The sequence below is a fragment of the Tympanuchus pallidicinctus genome, unplaced genomic scaffold (genome assembly GCF_026119805.1).
Source record: "Tympanuchus pallidicinctus isolate F22 unplaced genomic scaffold, pur_lepc_1.0 scaffold23, whole genome shotgun sequence".
Lineage (NCBI taxonomy): Eukaryota > Metazoa > Chordata > Aves > Galliformes > Phasianidae > Tympanuchus > Tympanuchus pallidicinctus.
In genome coordinates this window covers 289,203-314,207 of record NW_026294740.1, presented here as the reverse complement: position 1 = coordinate 314,207, position 25,005 = coordinate 289,203, and the positions used below count along the sequence as shown (strand labels likewise).

The window sequence follows — 25,005 nt, the reverse complement described above, 5'->3', positions numbered from 1 at the left end:
AAGATGTAAAGATGTTTTATGTTTAGTTGATAAAATAAACAGGTTTGGCTCTAGATGGATGATGACTGCCATTCACAGTTTGTTCCAGTACTTGATACATAAAGAAACTAGTTGAACCTTTCCTGCTTAATATTAAAACAGAATGGCACAAAAAACACCTCCACTTTGAAATCAGGTGTGAAAGCAAGCGTTCCTAACTTACAAATCTTGCTTTTGTACAAAGGAACTCTATTAAGATTTGTTCAGTGTTCAGTGCATACTTAAAATTATGGCAGAGGTTAGGCTCCTGAGGTTGATTAGCTCTCCTTTTCCTTTTAGTCACTGAACAAAATTACTTTCTGGATAAATTTCAATTACTAAATTATATATAATAAGTTATTAAATGTATAATATTAAATATATGTATATATTTAATTATGAAAAACTAAATGCACAGGATATCTAAAACTTTTCTGAATTGCTTCAGAAGAACTCCAGCCATGTCTTCAGATGCAGAGATGGCAATCTTTGGAGAAGCTGCTCCGTATTTAAGGAAGTCTGAGAAAGAACGAATTGAAGCCCAGAATCGCCCATTTGATGCTAAGGCAGCATGTTTTGTAGTGGATCAAAAGCAAATGTACGTGAAAGGTACCATACAAAGTAGAGAAGGTGGTAAAGTCACAGTTAAAACATACGATGATACAGTAAGTGTTGTTAACCATCATATTGTCACTCATCATACGTCACCTCTCCAGTCCAGAAAGTTCCCTAGCCAAAATTTATTCTCCTTTTGTTTCTTTTCATTTTCTACAGACTGTGACAGTAAAGGATGATGAAGTATTTCCAATGAACCCTCCCAAGTACGATAAAATTGAGGACATGGCCATGATGACCCACCTCCACGAACCCGCTGTGCTGTACAACCTCAAAGAGCGTTATGCAGCCTGGATGATCTACGTAAGTACCAGCAGCTCTCTTCCTGGGCTGGTAGCTGGGGAGGACTGCTGTGCCAGGCTGAGTGGAAGCCAACGTGCCGTGTCCCTTCCTCGCAGACCTACTCGGGCCTCTTCTGTGTCACTGTCAACCCCTACAAGTGGCTGCCGGTGTACAACCCGGAGGTGGTGTCTGGCTATAGAGGCAAAAAGCGCCAGGAGGCTCCTCCACACATCTTCTCCATCTCTGACAACGCCTATCAGTTCATGCTGACTGGTGAGTCATTTAACAAGAATGTAGGACTGACTGATTGTTCACAGAACACTTAGCAGTTCAGGCATCTTTTGTGCTCTTCTATTCAGTGCCTGAGGGAAACAACTCCCATAGTCCTGTGGCTGAACTCCACTAAGATCCCACGGGTTGTCCAAACTCAACCATGCCCTGTTAGATAATGAAGAAAAGGCTGTAGCTAGCCATTTGGCCTTGTGCACACTGAATCAGTAAGGAATTTGAAGAAACACGGTGGAACCGTCACAGAAGATAATCTAATTTCAATTAAATAATACTCAGGACATGCATGTGAAAGGAAATAGTAAGTGGGAAAGCATTATAAACAACCACTGCTTAATTTTGGACAGCTTCATTTGGCTGTACCTATAAAATTGCACAAGCAGATTAATGCAGAATTTACTGATTACAAAGTGATAAATACAGTTTTGACATTGATAACTTTTGAAGTCAGTTAGCTATTTCTGAGGAATAAAAGTCCTCCACTACTCATTTGAAGAGCTCTTTCTGTGGCTTTGTTTTCAGATCGTGACAATCAGTCTATCCTTATCACGTGAGTATATTTTGATATGCATGACAAAGCCGACCACATAATCACAGAATCACAAAATGGCTTGTATTGGAAGGGAACCTCAAAGACCATCAAGTTCTAACCCTCTGCTCTGGGCTAGCTATCCCCCTACCAGATCAGGCTATCCAGTGTCCCATCCAAACTGGCCCTGAGCATCTCCAGGGATGGGGCACGCACAGTTCTCTGGGTAGTTTGTGTCAGAGCCTCACCACCCTTTGAGTAAAAAAATTTCCTTCTAATATCTATTCTCATAAAGAAGTAAAAGTTCCTGTTTCCTATAACAGTTTTTTCATTCCAACAGTGGAGAATCTGGTGCAGGGAAGACTGTGAACACAAAGCGCGTCATCCAGTATTTTGCAACAATTGCAGTTACTGGTGAGAAGAAGAAAGACCAACAGCCTAGTAAAATGCAGGTATGTGACTGGTACCCTCTTCTAATGTTTGGCTGAAAATGTGCTCGTAGAGCAGAAGCTATCAGTGCAGATTTCTACATTGCCAGACTATCAAAATAAAGTGTAGTGTGACTGGGCAGGATACGCTGTCCAAGCACATCTATGCTTGGTTACCCCTGCTACCCAGCTTCCATCCTCCTTCATCCAACATGAGTGAAACTCTACCTCAAGAAACAGAATCATAGAGTGGATTGGGTTAGAGATGACCGTAAAGATCACTTAGTTCCAACCATCCTGTCATGGGCAAGAACACCTTGCACTAGACCTGGGTAGTCAAAGCCCCATCCAATCTGGCCTTGAACACTTCCACAGATGGGACATTCAAATCTTCTCTAGGCAGCCTGTGCCAGTGCCTCATAATTCTCATAATGATGAATTTTTTCCTATTATCTACCATAAATCTACCCCTTTATTGTTTAAAAACATTATCCCTTCTCCCATCACAACACTCCCTGATGAAGATTCCCATTCCATTTTTCCTGTACCTCTTCCTTCAATTGCTAGAGGGCCCCTAAAAGATCTCCCTAGAGCCTTCTCTTCTCCAGGCTAAATAAACCCAACTTTTTCAGACTGACTTTTTAAAAGAGGTGCTCCAGCCTTTCTGATCCTTTACCAGTCCTGCTGAGATATGCCTATATCCTTTTAATGCTTGTGGCCTCAGAAATGAATGTAGTACAGTAGGTGGGGCCTCATGAGAGCAGAGATCAGCTCCCTCAAGCTGCTGGCTACATTTCTTTTGATGCTACCCAGGATATGGTTGGCTTTCTGAGCTACAAGTGCACATTGCTGACTCAATATCTCTTAAAAAAAAAAAAAAAAAAAAAAAAGTACTCCTAGGTCATCCTCTGCAGGGTTGTTATCAATGCATTCATCACCCAGCCTGCAGCCGTGTTTGGGATTGTCCCAAGTGGAGGCACACAACTTTGTACTTGGCCTCACTGAACTCTGAGGTTCACACAAGCCCACTTCACAAGATTGCCAAGGTCCTTCTAGTAGCATTCCTTCCCTCCAGCATCTTGATCACAACATTTAGCTTGGTATCATCCATAAGCCTGTTGAGGATGTACTCAATCCAATTACTCATGTCACCAAAGATGTCAAATAATTCTGGTCACAATAGCAGCTCCTGAGGAACACTACTTGTTCTTGGTCTCCACCTGGACATCAAGCCATTGACTGCAACACTTTGAGTGAGACTATATAGCCAATTCCCTATCCACCAAGTGATCTGTCAAATTCATGTATCTCAAATTTAGAGACAAGAATATCATGCGGGACAGTGTCAAATGCTTTGCACAAGTCCGGGGATATGACAACAGTTACTCTTCCCTTATCTATCATTGCTGTAACCTCATCATTGTAGGCCAACAAATTTGTCAGGCATGATTTGTCCTTAGTGAGGATGGCTCTCCTCCCCAGTCACCTCTTTGTTTTCACGTGCCTCAGCAGATTACAGGTGGATCTGCTTCCTGATCTTGCCAGGCACAGGGATGACACTGATTGGCCTGAAGTTCCCCAGAACTCCTTTCTTTTTCTTTTTAAAATGGGGCTTACCCTTTTTCAGTCAGCAGGAACTTCACTGGACTGCCACAACTTCTAACATATGATCGATAGCAGCTTAATGATTTCTTCTGCCAGTTTCCTCCATACCCTCTACTGCACCTCACCAGGTCTCATGGACTTGTGCACATTTCAGGTTTCTTAAATGGTCTCTCTCTTGATCTTCTCCTACAGTGGGCAGTTCTTCATTCCCTTGTCTCTCCTTTTGGATTTTGTGAGTAGCGTGGTGTGGTTAGAGGACTTGCTGGTGAAGACTGAGGCAAAAATGTCACTGAGTACCTCAGCATTTTCCACACAGTCATTCATGCACCCCACCCCTCCGAGTGGGACGTGGGAGAGAATCAAGGAAAAAAACAAAACAAAACAAATTTGAAATCATGGGTTGACATTAAAAAATATTTACTAAGTCAGAAAAGAGAAGAGAAAAAGAGGATAATAGTTACAAACAAAACAATAGTTACGTACAAAACAAGTGATTGCACAAGCAATTGCTCACCACCCACTGACCAATGCCCAAGATGTCCCCAAGCAGCAGGTTGCCTGACATCATTTTCAAGCTTTTTCTACATGCAGTCACATGGTCTGGGATAACCCTTTGCCCAGTTTAGCTGAAGTGGTTCTGCCCTCTCCTACCTCCTTGTGCTCCGCAGCCACCCACTGGCAAGACAGTGCAAGCAGCTGAGAAACTGAAGTATCTTTGGCTCTGTGCAGCACTGCTCAGCAAAAGCTAAAACATCAGTGTGTTATCAACAATGTTTTTCTGCAAAAGCCAAAGCAGAGCATCTTACCAGACATGATGAAGTTAAAAATGGCTCTATTTCAGCTGAAACCAGGACAACATCCCAAGTAACCAGATCTCCCATTTCCTTGTGGAGAGGGCCCATATTTTCTGTAGTCTTGCTTTTATCACATACATAATTTTAGAAGCCATTCTTGTTGTCCCTGACATCCTTTGCTAGATTCAATTCTATCAGAGCTTTTTAGCTTTACTGACCTGATCCCTGCCTGCTCAGACAACATCTCTGTATTCCTCCTAGGCTACCTGTCCTTGTTTCCATTCACTGGAAGCTTTCTTTCTGTGTCTAACTTTGTCCAGGAACTCCTTGTTCATCCCTACAGGCCTCTCAGCATTTTTTCTGGCTTCCTCTTTTTAGAATGCATCAACTCTTGGGCTTAGTGTAAGTGATTATTGAATATTATCCAGGTTTCCTTGCCTCCTCTTCCCTCCAGAGTTGTATCATACAACCTACCTCACAGATCCCTGAAGAGAACATTTCCATAATGTAGGAAATAACTAAATATAATTTCCTAGCCAATCCTTATTTACACAGGGAAAGTTTCAACCGTAGGCAGGAAGATAATATAAATCTGCACAAGTCTTCTCTGTCATGACAGTCTGCCTGTGTACTGAACCATTAGTATGCTCTGAGGGCTTTCCTGAGGGCTTTCAAGAGCCCTCAAATAAAAGTAGGGTACGTTAGGATTTCTTGCTCAGTGGTTGCCGTCTCCCCTTATGTGATGGAATTAATAGTCAGCTCAACATATAAGGTATCATTCCTATGCACATTTGCTACATTATCTGCAACAAAATATATTGCATTTGATTTTTCTCATCTACGTTAAGTTTAAAACAGATTAATTAATTAAAGTATCCTCATTTCTTTCCCAACATGTTTACACTGAAATAGTTGGCTCCCACTGGCATGAAACTGTGTTTCATTCCTAACAGGGAAAGTACAGTAACTATGGGCTCCAGAGAGGTCACACTGAAGTTAGAGTAATTTCAGGTGCACCACACAGTAATTTCTTCTGGCTCGTTCTTCTGTCTGTGATCTGTGTAACAGCCCTGAGAGGCAGCATAAGAAAAGGGTCCAATCTGGGACAGCTGGGACCACTTGCCTGACATTAATCCCAGAAAGGAACCTTCCAGGGAAGAAAACACACACCTCAATGCCCCTTTCTGCTGAGCAGCCTAGCTGCTGCAATCTGAGCCCAGCAGTGCACTTACATGGAGCAGGCTTCATTCCCTAGCACACAGCAAGCAACAAACATCCTTGTGGCACAAGTGTCCCCAAGATCTGTGAGGAGGTATGTGCATCAAAGAGGGTGATGCTTGTCAGTGTGCTATTTGAGTTACGCGAGGGCACAGTGGATCCTAAGGAAATCCCAAGGCTGAATACTTTTTCTTACTGAGAGGCAGGTGTCTGTGATTGATGGGTTGTTATGGCAAAGACAATTTCTGTACATGCACTCTTTCCATGAGCACCATTTCAGTATCTCTTGGGCTCAGTTTTCACCAGCTGCTCACTATGCTAGGAGCAATCTCAGCAAAACTTGCAGACAGCTGAAAGATGTACTGACTTGATACAAAAAAAAAAAAAAAATCACCAGGTTCTCAGATGGACAACTACCTGTTCTGCCCTCTTCTGAGATTTTTCATATTTATTTGATATTCGCAATCTGTATAACAGTAGTCTGTTTCTTTCCATAAGGCCATTAAATTAGCAATCTCTTCTTAAGACCACTAAATAAAACACTCAGTTATGGCTCCGTCTAGCCCAGCATCCAGTCTCAGACATAAGTGAAATCAGGTCTCAGGCAACACCATAAGAATAAAGGAAGTGACTTATGATATTTCCCAGGAATGCTTTCTCAGCCTTGAGAAATTTGTAACACAGTCTGCAGACAGAACTCCAGACTGAACTTGTGTAAAGGATTTCAGATCTTCCATACTGTTCCCATTCACTGGGCTACCTATGCTCCCTGGTTGCAGCTATGCATTAAAATGAAGCTTTTTGGCGGTGGAATCAACTGCAGTGATACACACACACCTCTTAAAATGAGGAAGTTCATTTAGAAAGAGATACGTGAGAAGGCACTACCATAAATATTCGAGATTTCTTATGAGAGACAGAGAGAGGGACACAGAGAGCGAGCGCTTCGGACACAGCTCAGTTTTGAAGGGCTCTTCACTTCCAAACTAACTTAAATCCTTTGCGCCGCCTGCAGACACTGTTGGGAAAGGCTCTGCCACCCCGCCGCAAGATGCTGCCGGCTGCTGCACCATACCCGAATGATGTGCAGCACTTTCAGCTCTGCCGATGATCTTTCACCTAAATAAAACTGACGGTTTTTTTAAATCTCATTCTTTGCTTTGCTTGGAAACCATCCATGCCAACACTTTCATTTTCTGACTGCTCAGGGATCAACCAGGTCTTTGCTAAGAGCCCTGAGAAAACCTTTCTCTATCATCCCAAAGCAGCACACTGTGACTCTGCCTTGTGTAACCTTCCTGCACCTGTACAGAAGAGACATAATGTCACAGAAAATTCTTTTCTTGCCCATTTTTTTTTTTCGTTTAAAAAGAGAGACACAATAGAGTGCTGAAATTTTGCATGTTGATCTTTTCTTCTGTGTTCCATCCAGTTTTCATGCAGGAAAAAAAAAAAAAAAAAAAAAAAAAAAAAGATAAACAAACAAATAAATAAAGAGGAAAGAAAAGATAAGAAAAAGGAAAGAACTCCAACCTCCAAGCGTCACTGCTCCCTTTTTTTCATTAGGTTTGGTATTTGAGTCTTAGGCTTCACCCATGTCCTACCCCTCTTATCAAAGTGTGTCTGGAGATACACTGCTGAAAGGCTGCTGCTTGTTTGAACGTAACTGAAAAATTTTATATTCTTCCTTGTTAGGTGGGTCCTACTTAAAGCTTTAAGACTGTACCATATTCGCTGTTTTGTGTTTGAGTAACCTCAAGTAACCTCGAGTAACAAAGAAAAAAGAAAAAAAAGAAAAAAAACCCAATACTCATTTTTCATATTTTCTTTATCTGTTAGTGTCCTTTGTGAGCAGCAAATGGAAATGCGGAAATGCCTTTCTCAAGCAAATGCCAACCTCTCTGAGCTCTGCCATAATGATTCTGTATATTACACACAGCATATGGTAGAAAAAGGAAACAAAATACAGATTGATCTTCCCCTGAAACCAATGACAACATTCTTGAGTGACAGATGAGTGTTTAAAAACTCTGTGAATTGGAGGTTAAAGTAATATGTGAGATGTAAAAATGACCAGTTTGTAATGTATCCCTTGCCATATTTGTGAGCAACTAGTAGTGATTACTAACATTCCCTTTCTCCCTGAACTAGGGAACGCTTGAGGATCAAATCATCAGCGCCAACCCACTGCTGGAGGCCTTTGGCAATGCCAAGACTGTCAGGAATGACAACTCCTCGCGCTTCGTGAGTTCATTTCATTTCTGTTGGAATGCAGACATCTAACGTATGTCTCATCCATTGATCGCTCTGGCCAGTAGGTTGATCTCTACAACTTAACAGGGGAAGTTCATCCGGATCCACTTTGGAACAACAGGAAAGCTGGCCTCTGCAGATATTGAAACCTGTGAGTTGGAGCTAGTCAACACACACAGAATTCGTGCATTCCTGGTCTAAGGTGTCCCTGGAGCCTCACAGCATCTCTCTTTTGGTTAGATCTGCTGGAGAAATCCAGAGTGACTTTCCAGCTAGCCAGTGAAAGGAGCTATCATATTTTTTACCAGATCATGTCCAACAAGAAGCCGGAGCTCATTGGTGAGTGCCAGCACAGCTAGGCTCTGCTCAGTGAGCTCCGTTTGCACTCTGACCTGCCCCATACCACCAACGGCACACTCTACACTTGCAGATCTCCTTCTCATCACGACCAACCCCTATGACTTCGCCTATGTGAGCCAAGGGGAAATCACTGTCGCCAGCATCGATGACAGCGAAGAGCTGCTGGCAACAGACGTGAGTACGGAACCCTGGCCGGGCAGATCTGAGCTGCATGGCCTGGATGGATGCCAGCTTGTGCCATCCCGCAGCAGCCGCTTCCGGCGCTCACCTAGCCAAGGTCGCGGATGCATCGCAGCGTGGTGCTGCAGGCCACGTTCCTTTGGCCCTGTCCAACCGGACTGTTGTGTCCGCAGAATGCTGTGGACATCCTGGGCTTCAGCCCCGACGAGAAGGTGGGGATGTACAAGCTGACGGGAGCTGTCATGCACTATGGGAACATGAAGTTCAAGCAGAAGCAGCGGGAAGAGCAGGCGGAGCCAGACGGCACAGAAGGTGGGGAGGGTTGCTTGTAATTCTGGGACTGCTTTTACCTTTCCAGAAACTAAGCTTTAGCAGGCGGAGCAGGTGAGACGAGGTTGCTGGTTCAGTTTATGGACACTGCTGCGCTGACGGGATGCACTCTCCATAGCGTTGAAGGGAGCTCCCATCACACCAGGCACTCTGAGCAGTGCCCAGCTAGGCTGCTTCTAACAAACGCTTCCTAGAGGATCGAGGCATGTTTGCCCATGCTGTACTCCCTTGCTATATTCTTCCTAGTGGCTGACAAAGCTGCCTACCTGATGGGTCTGAATTCTGCAGAGTTGCTCAAGGCTTTATGCTATCCTAGGGTGAAAGTTGGGAATGAATACGTGACTAAAGGACAAAATGTCCAACAGGTACCTAGAGAGCCGATTGACTTTTCATTTTGTTGAGTTCTTTCAGTTTCAAAGTTAGCTCAATCTTCCTTACTGCCTTGGCTATGTTTCTCACAGGTATACAATTCAGTGGGAGCGTTGGCTAAATCAGTCTACGAGAAGATGTTCCTATGGATGGTTACTCGAATCAACCAGCAGCTCGATACGAAGCAACCCAGGCAGCATTTCATTGGTGTCCTGGACATTGCTGGCTTTGAGATATTTGATGTGAGTTACAGTAGGTATGTTTGCCCCTTGATAATTTTTCCAAACTAAATGGTATTTTTGTTTGCTTGTTTGTTTGTTTTGTTTTTTATTTTGAATTTGCAGTTCAACAGCCTGGAGCAGCTGTGCATCAACTTCACCAATGAGAAACTGCAACAGTTTTTCAACCATCACATGTTCGTCCTGGAACAGGAAGAGTACAAGAAGGAAGGCATTGATTGGGAGTTCATTGACTTTGGGATGGACCTGGCTGCCTGCATTGAGCTCATTGAAAAGGTAGAGGAAGCATTCTTCTTTTTAGGAAAGCACATTTATTTCCAGGTCATTTATCTTAGTGAATTTAATCGTAATAAATTCAAGTATTTATGTTGATTGATTCTCCTATAAAAACAGGCAATTTATAAAATCTAAAAGTGTATCTAAAATCTATTTTAAAATTACAAATTTATACAAAGTTCTGGAGCAACAAACTGCCTCTGCACAAAGGGTGCTTTTCTGATTGGGATGGAAAGCAGGGAGGCACATTAATTTTGCTTTTAGTAGTAAACAGTAAGGTGAAATTTCTAGTTTTGCTTCTTGCAGTAATTGACAGAATTCAGTTCCATGTTCTCTCAACATAATTCTTTCCAAGCCCTCTATCAGTGCCCTCTGACACTACAGTGGTAGTGATCTTAACTTCCCACTGCAGCAGAGACAGTGATGAGTGGCTGTGCACAGCACTTACATAGTGTCTGCAAATCGATGCATGCACATCCAAACATCTTCCCTTTCTGAAGCACATCAGTACCTATTCCCCATCCGCTTCCCAGTGACTCCTTCAACCACCCCACAAGGACATTCACCACTTAATACTCATGGATGATGCCTTTGCACATATAAGCCTCATATTTCTTCCTAACCTTACACTGTTTCCACCACATGGCAGCACCAGCACAACCATTCACAGGCGGTGCGTATTGCTGTACTTATGCTTACTGCTCAGTGACCACAGTTTGTGTCCTGCATCTATGCAATACAGAATAGTTAAAGCCACAGGAATTACATCACATGCGTTAATATAGTGCTGTAGTCACTTTTGTAATGACAGGGAAGAGGTGGACAAATCTAGGATGTAAACCACCGGATAAAATTTCCCATTAGTGATTCTGTGAAATGTCTGTATGCATGCACTGATGCTAGAACAATCAGGACAGCTAACTCAGATCTACATTTTACTTTAGAGACACCTACAGCTAAGTAAGATATATCCTAACCCCAGAGCTCTCACAGAACAGCCCAAACCTACTCGGCAAAAGGTTCATTCAAAACACGGTGTTCCTGTCCAACATGCACTTCCTGGGATAGCTGATGCTCCGGAGCAATACTGATTATAGTTATGGCAGCTGTCTACCTGCTGTCAGCTGTAAGCATCTGATGGAATCTAATTAAATTATATGTTAGAAAAAGGCATATATTATAAAAAGAAGGAACTCCTAATCTCTAGTCCAATGAAATAGAAGTCAAATGAGTATCTCCAGCAAAATTAGAAAAAATATAACTGATCTGCACTATCAGAAGATTCCTAATTTGGCTCAGATGTAAGCTCTGATGTGTCTAAATGTATGCCTGCATTTCTGTATTGAAATATTTCCAATTTTAAATACATTCTATGATAAATCAGAAGGCTATGCGTATTCTACTGTGCCAGATAGATGCCAATTACATTCCATGTAAGGTGAGAAAAATCTTATCGCTCATGTGCAGCCATTATTTATGCACATTTTTGAGGAGCCATGAGACTAAGTTTACATTGGCAGTTGCAACCGGATCACTTGTAACAGACATACACAACAGCATCAGCAGTCCCATGAGCAGGGCACTGAAAGCTGTCTTCTGAATTCCTATTTTTATTTCACTGGTTTACATCCTGAAGAGTTTAGGGAAAAGATTATTGAAGCAATTGAATATAACATGAATTTTACAAGCCTCTCACTCAGAAGATCGCTGAGATGTATCTAAGCAATAACTCTATCATGTTTGATTATTACAGTAACTAATGATGTCTCCAGAACCTGTGCCTCACAAATTACAGTCACGGACACAAGCTACAAATCATATGCAAGATGAAATTTTATTCACTTTCTTCTCCTCACTGCTTTCTTTCTTCATATATTCATATTTCTCCCAGCCCATGGGTATCTTCTCCATCCTGGAAGAGGAGTGCATGTTCCCCAAGGCAACTGACACCTCTTTCAAGAACAAGCTCTATGACCAGCATCTGGGCAAGTCCAGCAACTTCCAGAAGCCCAAGCCTGCCAAAGGCAAGGCTGAAGCGCACTTCTCCTTGGTGCACTACGCTGGCACAGTGGACTACAACATCACTGGATGGCTTGAGAAGAACAAGGATCCCTTGAATGAAACTGTTGTGGGGCTCTATCAGAAATCATCCCTGAAGCTGCTGTCCTTCCTTTTCTCTAACTATGCTGGGGCAGAAACAAGTAAGTGCTCATCGATGAGGCAGGAAAAAACTAAGTCTATTTCTGTTTTTCCTCTTTGTGGTATTGTCTAGGTTCTTTATCATCCTTTAACCCAATCCTAATCTTGTGTGCACAAGACTAAGATACAAACATATATAACTGCAGAAAGCTCCCTATTCTCCTTATTCATGCTGCAGAGAAACAACACGCAGCAAGTCCAAAACAAAGTGACAGGAGTTGAATGTTTCCTGACTTACTGAGTTGTGATTCATGTGCATGCTAGCCATCATCTAGATGGGTGTCAAATATATTTGGAAAATGCAAGCACTTTATATTCTTCGAAGATTATATTTTGTTTCTTACCTTTGGGCTGCCATAACACAGAACAGATCCCTATTCTTCAACTGAAGCATTAGAATAACATTTTTTTTCTAGAGAAGACTTCACTGCACTCATAAGCAAATGTCCATTGCTGAGCCATTCCTGTGGCCTATCACCAAATTACATATAAATACAAAAATAAGTTGAGGGTGTATCTTTGAGTCAAAGTAATGTCAAATGGCACAGAGTAAAATGCAAAATGTCAGGCCACAGGGTTCCATACCCCCAAAGCTGCATGCATTATGATGTAAACTAAGTCATATATCTGAGACCTAAATATACCACATTGATTAATAACCAGCTACCTATAGTTCACATAAAACTACCATGCAGCAGTGATTTGCTATTTCACTTTAATGTCTCCGTTGACATACTGCTTACTCCAGCCTTTCAGCTCTTATGTACTTCTCCCAAGGTGACAGTGGCAAGAAAGGTGCTAAGAAGAAGGGGGGATCTTTCCAGACAGTATCTGCTGTATTCAGGGTAAGTGAAGTTCTCCTTAAAATTAACCAATAAAAATGAAAAAGCTTTGTAACTCATAGCTCGGTCTTTGTGTTGTTCTGTCACAGGAAAATCTAAACAAGCTGATGACTAACCTGAGAAGTACCCACCCTCATTTCGTGCGTTGCTTGATTCCAAATGAGACCAAGACACCAGGTAAGTCTGTCATTATACACTGAACTGACTAGAATTGAACTGTTCAGCTTCCACACAAACTTCTTCTGATGCTCAAATGAGCTTTCTAGTCTTGTCTGTAAAATTTTGAGCACTACGTGATCCTTCACACTTAGCTGTCTTTGCTTAATGAGTGTGCAGAGCTGAAGATAATAAAGATGAGATTTATTAGAGTTGATGAATTTTAGAATGAATATCAAATGATGAATATTAGAGTGAATGTTGAGTTGATGAATATTAGCACTGACACTTACAGGTGTCTGTCGGGACTAACAGCACTACTAAGTTCCTAATAAATGCCTGTTTTTAAGGCAGTGAGTCTTTCAAAACTGCTGGGTTCAGACCAAGGCAATTTAACAACTTCTAAATAGTTAGTGTTAGAATCCAATTCTAGCTGGAAGACTCATCACTTGTAGAACTCATTGTATAAGCTGCTGGGTGCTGCTTGCACCTGAAAAGCATTTTGATGTAAAGTTAGTTTTGTTCCTTTCTTGAATTAAGTATTAAACTCTTGCAAGGAGTTCAGTTTCCAAGAACAGTTCAGTTTGAGGCCATTAAGTACCCCGTGTAAGTCTCAGGAGTATAATCATTACAAAGCCTGATATTGGTGGAATGATAAGGTGTAGTAGATGCAAAAGGAATACAAGGGATAAGAAGTTTAGCATCAGTTTGCTCTGCTCCAGAATTTCCAAGCATTTCTTACCCTTCTTTTTGTCTCTCTTGGTAACCTTGAAGAACACAAATATGCTATGAGAAACATGCATATGTATGACATTCAGATCTCAGCTATTCACAGAATCATAGAATCATAAAGGTTGGAAAAGACCTCTGAGATCATGCAGTTCAATCATCCTATTCATCTAAACTACTTTTATATTTAATTGAGAGAAGCTGGTATTTTAAGGTATGACTCATCTGGCCCTTTTTAAATGTCTTAGGATGAAATGAATCACACCCTAGAAAACACTGTTTCACTCCAATGACTATAAATGAAGCCAGTATGGAAAGTCCACATTCCTGAAGTAATGAGAGAGTACCCTGCTAGGGTCTTGACAGTAGAGTAGGCATAAGGGAATTGAGGAAATCTACTGAAATATACATGAATGAACGACTCCGCCAGATACAGCTATCATTTTAATATTCGGAGAGAGGTGACTCAGAGGAAATATCATATCTGCCTTTTAAGAAAAAGAGTGGTGATGAGTGAACAGAATTAAGAATTGCGAAGGAAGAGAAACTGGATATTTTCTGATTTTTAGCTGTTCTTAGGCTAATTATGCTCAACTTTCCTAACTATGCCTTTGGGTACACATTATTTATAGATTACAATGAAAAGGTAAGGGTGAGTGATATGGGCCATTCTGCATTAATTGATTTCTGTAGCAGCTGACAGAATTTTCTTCATCACGAAGTGATTCCAAAAGTATTTTAGTCTACCAATTGTACTTTGTTTGCAATACATGGGAATAAGATTAAGAAATTTAATTGATTATTATATATGATAGAGATCATTCTTCCAATTTCAGTCATCCACCTTCTACAGGCAGTTAAAATGACTGAGAGCGTTAAGGATCCTTGTTATCCCTTCAATTGCTGGAATCTATCTTTCAAATCTAAGCAAGGTTGAGTGTAGTGAATATTTCCACAGCAGATTCGAGGTAGAATCATCTCTGAAATGAAGAGCTGTGGTACACATTGTGCCGCCTCTACCTGCATCCTGTTGCTGTAGCAGATTTTTTCATTCCATCTTCTGGAGTACTTCTCTACCATTTTTGAGAAATGCAGCCCTATGCCTTTTACCACTGGTTATTTATAAGCACTGCCAGTCCTAATATTCTGAGTTGCAAAGCTCAGTTGGTCAAAGCAACTTTCTGCAACTTCTATGAATTGAAGGCATGTTCTGTCTTTATTTCCTTCATCTTTAATCAAGGCTGGTTGAATTTTAGCAAAAACTGAAGTTACTCTGTCATTCTAGTAAATATCGAGATCCTTTGGAAAAAAATTGAGTTATTATATACATGTCTTTTTTAAGGTGAAATGGACCATTACTTGGTGATGCATCAGCTGCGATGCAATGGGGTTCTAGAAGGCATCCGAATTTGCAGGAAAGGTTTTCCAAGCAGAATCCTTTATGCAGATTTTAAACAACGGTACGTCTTCAGTTATTACTGTCTGTTAACATAAAAATTCGGTAAACCCACAACTCAGGTGACAAATATGGTAACACCATGGACAAACACCCTCTGAAACAGACTAGTTTGGTGACATTTGAGGGAACTTTACCATAAATATTATCATTAGTCACTCCAGTCTTTTCCCTCTTTGATCAGACCAGAGGTGTGTTGATTTGTCAGAACCTGTATCATTTCTGAACTGTGGTCACTGCCTATTGCTTCAAAGAGTCACAAAATGCTTGTTGGATGAGTTAAATGGAATTATAGATTACTCTTTATGAGTCTATGGGAGTCTTAGAAAACAATACTAAAATAATACATTGATACAGTCTCCTTAGATTGCATTTACTAAGCATTTAAAACTCCAAGACTTTGTTGGTGCTTTGTCGCTGGCCTGCATCCTGTGACTACCACTGGCCTGTATCCTGTTAAAATGGAGACTCGTTTTGCAGCAAGAATATAAAGACTTTGAAGAAGTGAAGACTGGAATGTAGGACCCCTTTGAATATGCCCTGCAACCTGATGTTTAATTCAGTAAGATATTAGCTGGTCTCAATTGTCAAACCATAACTTGACGTGACAGGTAAAGGGGACACTCCAAAACTCCAAAAGTGGTCCAGAAACAAAAATTGCTGTACAGTGCAAAGGAGATGTGCTGAGGTTCAGAGGGAACTATAACAGAAGCCTAAAATACAAAATAAATGGATTGTTCCACTTTCACTATCTTGATTTTATATTTTCTCTTACTTGACTGCTAGAAGTGCCCCAGTGTACAGTCACCCTTCATCATTTCTTAATTGGAGGAAACCCCTTTAGAAGAGCTAGGCAATCCTGTCCACGACATGGCATTACCTTAATCATTAAGCTATCTTGCAACATGCTAAGACTGTTGCTAGCAGTTAAAAAATAATACCATGTCATTTTTAGTCCAAACTGAAGGATTCAGTGGTGGGACTTGTAGAGACAGTGAGTTCTGTATTCCTTTTCAAGTTTTGTATTCCTTTTGGAATACAGTTGATTTTTGTTAGCAGCTTTAATTCATCTTCCCCTTTAATTTAAATAGCCTTATTCTGGTATATGAAACAAGTTGAGATGACAAAGTTGACATGTTCTCACTGTGTTCTTCATAATTCCTGGACATATAAATACTGTTAAGTATGCACATTAATTTTGTATGTCACAACATACTATATTGTTACACAGCCAACAGATTCCATTGCAGAGTAATCATATCCCCTTGTCATCATTCTGTATTCTTGTATTCTGTTCAGCCAAGTCTATCTAGGTTTCACATGGTGTACTCAGATGCTTTCAGGCACCTCAGCTTCCAATTACACTATCTTATTATGCACAGTAGCCCCAGTTCTCCTCATGCTGTTTGCAACCAGCACTTTGCAACCGGTCTTACAGGTACAAGATTCTTAATGCCTCAGCCATTCCAGAAGGCCAGTTCATTGACAGCAAAAAGGCTTCAGAAAAGCTTCTTTCTTCCATCTATGTGGACCACAACCAATACAGATTTGGCCACACCAAGGTAAAGTTCTTGCGGAAGAGTGGGTATATTAATGGCAAAAAATAACACTTCTTTAAAGTATTTCTTGCATATAAAATCAGCCTTCATGGTGATTAGGAAACAACTGTGTACACTATTAAATGAAGTTTATCGTGTATGGTTCTCAAGCCACCTGAAAGTTACTTAACAGAGCCTTGACCATTGAGATACAAAAGGGTACAGTGAAAAGACAGAATTGAATGGCATGCTAGGTTAACTCTTTGTTTTATTAATTAGGTCTTCCCCAGCTTACTCTGGAGCTAGCCTTGGATGACTTCACAACAGCATGATTAGATCATGCAAAGGGTGATTTGTCACAAAACATAGGAGCACTGAAAATATCTACAGTGACCCAAAATTTCTCTACCCATTTAACAGTTACTCCATACTTTCTTCCAAAACTGCCTTGCTTACCCTACATCACATGCCAATCATTGTGTCTCTGCCTAATCCTCAAACTGCTTAGCCCTCTCTTATGTTCTAGGTGTTCTTCAAGGCAGGTCTCCTGGGACTCCTAGAAGAAATGAGAGACGAGAAGCTTGCAAGCCTCATCACTCATATGCAAGCTATGTGTAGAGGGTATCTCACGAGAATTGAATTTAAAAAGATGAATGCAAGAAGGTAATAAATGAACACAGCACAAGTCATATTGTGCAACATCCAATTCAGGGACAAACCTATTCTAGGTGAAGACATTTAGAAAGATTAGGGGAAACAGAAAAAGCAGAAACACTTCCCTTGTTGTAACATTCCAAATTCTGGCAATGGCAGTTTAGTAGCTAGACTGAGCATCTGGACCATGATAGTTAACAGTGAGCCCTTCCTCCAGGAATGTAATAACCTTTAGAATCATTTTCAACCTCTGAAGAACCCTGTGATAGAGATAGACAAACCTTAGTACATGTTCATTTGGCTGTTTGGAATATGCTGTCTGACAATTTCATTAAATCACATCAGTTTGTAATGAATGGATTCACATTCTACTCGTTTTATTTTGTTGCTTCATTTCTGTCTAAGATGAGGAATTCTGACTTGTACAGAAAATATATGTTATGTGGAACAGTCGAGAAAATACCCTTTTCATTTCTGTCCTTTTGAGTGGAACAATTCATGCGAAATTTGGAGTGTAGGGGTGGCAGCACTGCACACACCAAGCAAATAGTCTCAAGTATTTTTGACAAGTGAAAGCTGTTCATGGGGAGCGAAGATAACATAAACCCATAGGACGCTATCTGCCAACTAGTAGCCTTTATCTGTAATACCTTATCATATATGTTTAGCTCAGCAGCTTCCCAAAACAGGGGTAGTTTCTAAGAATTCGATAACTTGTACTGGATTTCTCTGCAATGAACTGTCAAAGCTGCCTTGAACAAAATCCTGTGGCATTCAATAGAAACAATGAGCATCTGGAGTTCTTGTGGGGACCTACAAGAACCACTGAGTCCAACATCTGGCTCCACACTCTGGTCCTCCTGCTGCAACCCTCTCCCAGTGACCTCTGTATCATGGGAGGCACTGCTGGCTCTGCAGGTGGAGCACAGCACGCTGGGCCCATGGTGGCTCCATGTGCCCTGTCCTTAGGATCATGGTTGGAGAGCCAGAGACAGTGTTGTTGTGCAGATGGGGGCTGGAGCTGCCATACTAAGGTTTCATTGTTGTTTTCATTTTGTGTGTCAGTAATTTCTAATATTATAGTTGGTTTTTTTTCAGACCCAAAAGCATCAAGCTGCCATTTCCACAATTTACAGTAACACCCATGTTTATAATCTCAACATGAATGTCAGTTTTCACTCTGGTCTTCACCCGAGTGCTTGTGCTTTGAGATTCAGGAAAGTTTCAGAGGTTATCAGACAGCATAACAGAGAATTTTAGTCCTCCCTCTTATGCCCAGACGTAGCTATTGTTCATTTTACAGAGCCAGGTATTCAGCAGTCCAGTGTCCAGAAATGACTTTAATAAGCACAAGCAAAGTGAGATAAAACTTCCTGAACAAAATGCTGATGCTGTGTTACCAATAAGAGTCTGCTTCTAGCCCAAGTCTCTCCAGTCTCATAACCTGTATTATTTTCATGCATTTTCAGAGAATCCATTTATATAATCCAATACAATGTTAGAGCATTCATGAATGTCAAGCACTGGCCCTGGATGAAGTTGTACTTCAAGATGAAGCCCATGTTGAAGAGTGTAGAATCTGAGAAGGAGATGGCCAACATGAAGGAAGAGTTTGAGAAAACCAAGGAAGAGCTTGCAAAGTCTGAGGCAAAGAGGAAGGAACTGGAGGAGAAAATGGTGACCCTATTGCAGGAGAAAAACGACTTGCAGCTGCAGGTTCAGTCTGTGAGTAACCTCCATTTTCAAATTCACCTCCACTTTCTCTTTTTCTACAGCTATTTCCATTCTCTTTTCCAGTGTCATACATAAACAGACAGGTAACAGGGCCACATTCTCCTCTACCTTTTATCTGGTCTTGTCATCTATGCCTAAGCAAAGTGGGTACAAAACAGATATATAGTATTACCACTGTTATGAAAAAGGGAAATTCTGACAGGGTTCAAGTGTAAAGCCACTTTGCCATGGATCTGCAATGTGTCCCTGGCTGCATTCTCAGGATCTGTAGGAAATACAGCTTGTTTCCTGGGTTGCTGACCATTCTAATATGGAGCCAAGGATGAGGCTACTTTTCTATCAGAGACACGAGTGATAGCATGGAACAAAGACTGATGTTTTTCAGCTGCAACAATACTAAGCAGAGACTGAATCTGCATAAGACAGGAATACTATCAGCTGTTACAAGGTAGTAAGATACTTTATGGCCAAGGGCTGTCTGGTGCGAGTGGAACTGTCACTTGATTCCATCTGCTCTTGAAGTAGCTGGTCTTTGGACAGTTCTGTATTATTTCAAGCCCTAAGATGGTCATTGTGCATGTCAAAGGATAGATTCCTTCCCTAAATCCTTCTTTAGCACTTCAACTTAACATCATTCAGTTTTCTGAGTTCATTTGCATCCTTTTTGGTACTTAGTGTTCTGTTCTCCAGTGCCAACCTATTCTATAAATATTTTAGGCTTCACCATAACCCCTTCACATAGAATGTAAGTGAAAAAAAGCAAGAAGCTCAGGTTTAGCTTCCAAGTTAGGATTCCATCAATGTACTCCATGGTTTCAGATTTCAGAGCATAAAAAAAGTCTTAAGATATGATTATTTCCCTTAGAGTGTTGTCTGCCTCTTTCCTGCAGTGATGTCTTTCCTCCATGACTTTTCTGGGAAACAGCATATACCTTTTATGGTATTCTGCCTAGAATACATCACAGTAGCATTAATTTGAGTAACATTTAATCTGTCAATCGTGTTGCTCAAAATGTTATAGTAGAAATTGCAGGCTAAACTGTAGGTTAAGCAATGCTTTTTTGCCATAAGCTCAACCCCATTTTGGCTGAAAGAGGTTAAACAATGTGAGAGCCAGGTAATCTCAAGTGAATTATGGGACAGAAGGAGTTAGGGGAGAGACAGTCAGACCTGTGTCATTAGAGCTGGAGGAGCTTATTAAAGATAGAATAATCCAACATTATGAAAGATGACTTTCAAATGCCTTATGTTTTACAAATACTCATGTAGGTTCATGCTTCCATGACATCCAGTTTGCTGATCCAGATTGTTGCAGATCCAGTTTGTATTACTGATATCAAACCACCTGGCCAACTTAAAGAAAGGGCTCTATTGTGATTATGGGATTATGGTTCACTTTCCTAAACCACTACCAAGCAGGGTTATCTCCAAATGACTGGATAATGTGCATTACTTCCTAACTGCATAGGAAATTTTACCATGACTTGTGCAGTTCATTTCCTGGAGGTGGCGCTTGAGCAGCGTGAGTTGCGTTTCATCATGTGCGTGGTAAATGTAACACACCTTCAATGTGTTCTGACAGGAGAGTGAAAATCTAGCTGACGCTGAGGAGAGATGTGAAGGTCTCATCAAAAGTAAAATTCAGCTGGAAGCTAGAATTAAAGAACTTAATGAAAGAATGGAGGATGAAGAGGAGATGAATGCTGAATTGACAGCAAAGAAGAGGAAACTTGAGGATGAGTGCTCTGAGCTGAAGAAAGATATTGATGATCTTGAACTGACTCTGGCCAAAGTGGAAAAGGAGAAGCATGCGACAGAGAATAAGGTGATAGACAAATCAGGAAATTATTCTTCCCCAGACAGTTTTCCCAGACAGGTTTCAGTTTTGTGGGATGTTGCAGAGTTTCCTAAGTGCTCTCAATGGAAGTGATACGTGCCCTAGGCACAAACAGATATTGCCACTTAATTGCCTGTAACAGAAGAAATTTTGCTAAAATTATAACTTCCCATTAGGAAAAATATTTTTTTCGTGGGATTTCAAAAAAAGTTAACAGCTTGTTCAGGTGTTTGATGGAGAATTTCCATACACTGCTATTTTCAGGCACGGTGTCTCTCCTGTGGATGGAGAACTAGTATGCTTGTGGGTGGCTCAATAGAGGATGGCTGTGTAGATCCTTTCTCCTCAATGAATGAGGAGAACTGATCTTCCAAATGCAGAATGTTTTCTTATAATCCTCTTGTGTTTAAGAAGCCCAGATCTCAGCTAGGATGGCTATCCTTTCCTTTCTTGACTTGACTACACGATGAGAATTCCTGAATTCGAAGGATCATGTTGTCATTAGCTCATTTATCTCCCAGTAAAAGCACTGATCTCTTTATATACGTCTCAACGATTAATGTGACAAATCAGAACTGAAATCTTAGAATTCAAAAGCCCACACCTGTGGTGACAGCATTCAGTCCTGCCATAGAAACAATACTAACAGAGATGTATTTACAGGTTAAGGTTTCCTTTACTGACGACACTGAAAATACTTCTGGATCCTAAGTTTGCAATTTTAGACATGTTGGACATTTCTATGCTAATGTTTAGAGGAAATCTAGATGGTGCTGGGTAGTAAGATAAGGACCACATAGCTAAAGCACCCAGCAGAGTGGACTTTCCTTATGGATACTGTCAGTCTTTCCCACCTGAATGGGACAAGTGGGAAGCAAACATCAGACAGACTCATGCAGAGAGGCTGATATGTTCGAGATAAGGTTGTTGGTAGTACAGTGGTTCATGAAGAGCAGGGGAAGAGCAGGGAATAATTTTCCAAAATAAAGCCACCAGAGCTGGTATGTCAACAGGTGTGTCAAGGGCTCTAGACCTCAATTCATGATAATCTCTTAAAAGGCAGAAGATTCTTTGTGTATTGCCAAGTTACTTAAACTTTTATGGAAAATTTGACATACTGTGATTTGCTGTGATTTGCATTTGGTAGTATCTTCTAAACAACCTCAGTTGCTGAGAAATTACAGCTGTGTGCCTAGCAAATATATCACACGCAGAAAATGCATTTTTTGAACAAGAGCAACTCAGAGGCCTTCAGTAAATCCAAGCAGAGTACAGCTTGCAGGTACAAGTGAATGTCTAGCACATGTTACACTATAAAAACTGGCTGGGAGTCAAGACCAACTAAAGCAAGCATTTTTTACCACTTCAGGACCACAGTGGTATGACAGGCACGATACTGGTTACTACTCTCATCATAAAAAATGTAGACGTTCTGTGGAAATCACTTGACTCAGTCCATGCAAGATTTTGCAGAAGTGCTTTCACTGTGTTCTCAATCTGTCTGCTCTTATTACACCCCCTCATAGTATGGATGCTTGATGCCTAATAGGTTAAGAATCTGACTGAAGAGATGGCAGCTCTGGATGAAAATATTTCTAAACTCACCAAAGAGAAAAAGACCCTCCAGGAGGCACACCAGCAGACACTGGATGACCTACAGGCTGAGGAGGACAAAGTCAGTACACTCACCAAAATCAAGACCAAACTGGAGCAGCAAGTAGATGATGTAAGACAAAAAAAAAAATGAAGTTGTACGGGTGGATGCTCTGACAGATCAGGAAAGAAATCTGATGTTGGGAGAGTAAACAACATTTAGAACAGCCAAGCCAGCTCTAACAATTTTACCTAATAACTTACAGGCAGTTGATAGGGTGTTGTGGAATCCAGTATATTTTCCATCTTTTCTTGGCTGTTTAATCTGTGCTCATCACTAGATATTTCAGCATTGTAGACTTTTGTACTACACATTTTAACCACTTATCTTTAGCAGCTATCTGAGGCAGTTCGAGGGATTGTTGCAGAACTGTGTACTTTATGGGTCTAATCCAGAAAGCTATGGACTCTGGGAAATTGTCAGTGTTTTGCAGTCTGTATGGTAGGAACTACAGTCACTGGAAATCTTTAATTTCTTTATTTTTGAATAGCTTGCATTTCATGTGTGCACGCCCAAGTTGTGATCAGCTTAACATCAAAAACCAAACCCTGATCATGTAGTAAGAGTGGGAGGAGATGAGAATATGTATAGGATCTGGTTGCTTCCCCTAGTTTTGATTTGCAACTCTATTTAAGATTTTTACATCAAGAATATTTACTATTGAAGTATATTTTATGTGTTTCAAAGTATGTTTTATGTGTTCTAGCTTGAAGGATCTCTGGAACAAGAGAGGAAACAGCGAATGGACCTTGAGAGAGCAAAGAGAAAACTGGATGGGGATCTGAAAATGTCTCAAGATTCCATCATGGATTTGGAAAATGATAAGCAACAGATGGATGAAAGGCTAAAAAAGTATTGCACTGACTTATTCTCTAAATTCCAAAATTAATATTGTGTCTTAACTATCTTGAATTCACATTCTTGTTCTTTAACAGAAAAGATTTTGAAATTAGCCACCTACAAAGTAAAATTGAGGATGAGCAGGCTCAAAGTTCTCAGCTGCAGAAGAAAATCAAGGAGCTTCAGGTAAAGTCTAAAGATATCTAAAGATAGTTTTAGAAGCTGAGTCCTGGTTTCTTGGGATTATCTGATATTTTCTTAGAATGTCATAGAGAAATATTATTCTGCACAGAAAAAAACAATGAACATAGACTTGCAGTGCTGTTCCTGTCTGACAGCACTTTACAGAGGCTCTGATCTATAATCAGAGGTGAGTATGTAAGATTTCTTAAGCAGAGCTTATGGCAGGCTTCAAAAATGGCTAACATACTGAGTTAAAATGGTAGTGAAGCCATGAAGAATTACCTTTGTAAGAAAATTAAAGAAAGTTACATAATCAGCATAGAGATCACCATCTCAATGCAGAGCCAAGAAAAACAGTTCCTTTCAGTGATATCACCCCATGGTTACTTGTCCCAACATTCATTACGTTGTGTTTGCTGATGGAGATGACCTGACCTGCTGCAAATTCCTAAACAGCTCACATCATTTTACATTTTTTAGAGGCTCATTCATTACGCCTTTAGAAAAGTGCAGTTCTATGCCTGTCATTACATTAAAAAAATCCATTCTGAGCTATAATATTTAGTGAAATTTCAGATTTTCACAGAATCACAGATTTAAACAGATTGGAAGGGACCTCTGCAGATCATCTAGTCCAGCCGCCCCTAAAGCAGGTTCCCTACAGCAGGTTGCACAGGAAAGAGTCCAGGCAAGCTTGAATATTTTCAGAGGAGACTCCACCACCTCTCTGGGCAGCTTATTCTAGTGCTCTGTAATCGCCACTGCAAAGAAGTTTTTCCTCATGTTCAAATGGAAATTCCTGTTTTCTAGTTTGTGCCCACTGCCCTTTATTCTGTCACTGGACACCACTGAAAAGAGCCTGGCACATCTGCTTGGCTCCTGCTCTTTAGATAGTTATAAGCACAGATAAGATCCTCTCCTCTAGGTTGAAGACCCCCAGCCTTTCCTCATAAGGGATATGATCCAGTCCCTGACCATCTTTGTAGATCTCCACTGGACTCTCTCCAGCAGTTCCCTGTCTTGGACTGAGGAACCCAGAACTGGACACAGTACTCCAGATATGGCCTTACAGGGGCAGAGCAGAGGTGATAACCTCCTTCATGCTGCTGGCCACGGTCTTTGTAATGCACCCCAGGGTCCCATGGGCCTTCTTTGCCACGATGGCCAACCTCTTGTCCACCAGAACACCCAGATCCTTCTTTACAGACCTCCTTTCCAGCAGGCCAGCCCCTGACCTGTACTGATGCATGTGGTTATTCCTCCCCAGGTGCAAGACTCCACACTTGCTCTTGTTGATCAGGTTCCTCTGCACACAAATCTCAGTCTGTCCAGGCCTCGCTGAATGGCACACGGTCTTCTGCTGTGTCAGATCCACCTCCCAGCTTTGTCTCATCACCAA

The 25,005-nt window shown here is 41.1% G+C and overlaps 1 protein-coding gene across 1 annotated transcript in view; it reads left to right on the top strand.

The window, feature by feature from the left end:
• The first annotated feature begins 479 nt into the window (after positions 1-479).
• Positions 480-25,005, top strand: part of LOC128083223 (myosin-1B-like) — a 43,561-nt gene continuing 19,035 nt past the window's right edge. Inside the window, exons 1-24 of the mRNA XM_052688262.1 lie at positions 480-683; positions 793-936; positions 1,032-1,188; positions 1,726-1,753; positions 2,073-2,184; positions 7,929-8,021; positions 8,118-8,181; positions 8,271-8,369; positions 8,461-8,564; positions 8,744-8,882; positions 9,147-9,265; positions 9,362-9,511; positions 9,614-9,784; positions 11,676-11,985; positions 12,761-12,828; positions 12,915-13,002; positions 15,053-15,170; positions 16,605-16,728; positions 17,231-17,367; positions 18,828-19,083; positions 20,675-20,917; positions 22,479-22,655; positions 23,290-23,435; positions 23,519-23,609. Of these exons, the coding sequence (XP_052544222.1) occupies positions 480-683; positions 793-936; positions 1,032-1,188; positions 1,726-1,753; positions 2,073-2,184; positions 7,929-8,021; positions 8,118-8,181; positions 8,271-8,369; positions 8,461-8,564; positions 8,744-8,882; positions 9,147-9,265; positions 9,362-9,511; positions 9,614-9,784; positions 11,676-11,985; positions 12,761-12,828; positions 12,915-13,002; positions 15,053-15,170; positions 16,605-16,728; positions 17,231-17,367; positions 18,828-19,083; positions 20,675-20,917; positions 22,479-22,655; positions 23,290-23,435; positions 23,519-23,609 (3,342 nt within the window). The remainder of the gene's footprint in view (positions 684-792; positions 937-1,031; positions 1,189-1,725; positions 1,754-2,072; positions 2,185-7,928; positions 8,022-8,117; positions 8,182-8,270; positions 8,370-8,460; positions 8,565-8,743; positions 8,883-9,146; positions 9,266-9,361; positions 9,512-9,613; positions 9,785-11,675; positions 11,986-12,760; positions 12,829-12,914; positions 13,003-15,052; positions 15,171-16,604; positions 16,729-17,230; positions 17,368-18,827; positions 19,084-20,674; positions 20,918-22,478; positions 22,656-23,289; positions 23,436-23,518; positions 23,610-25,005) is intronic.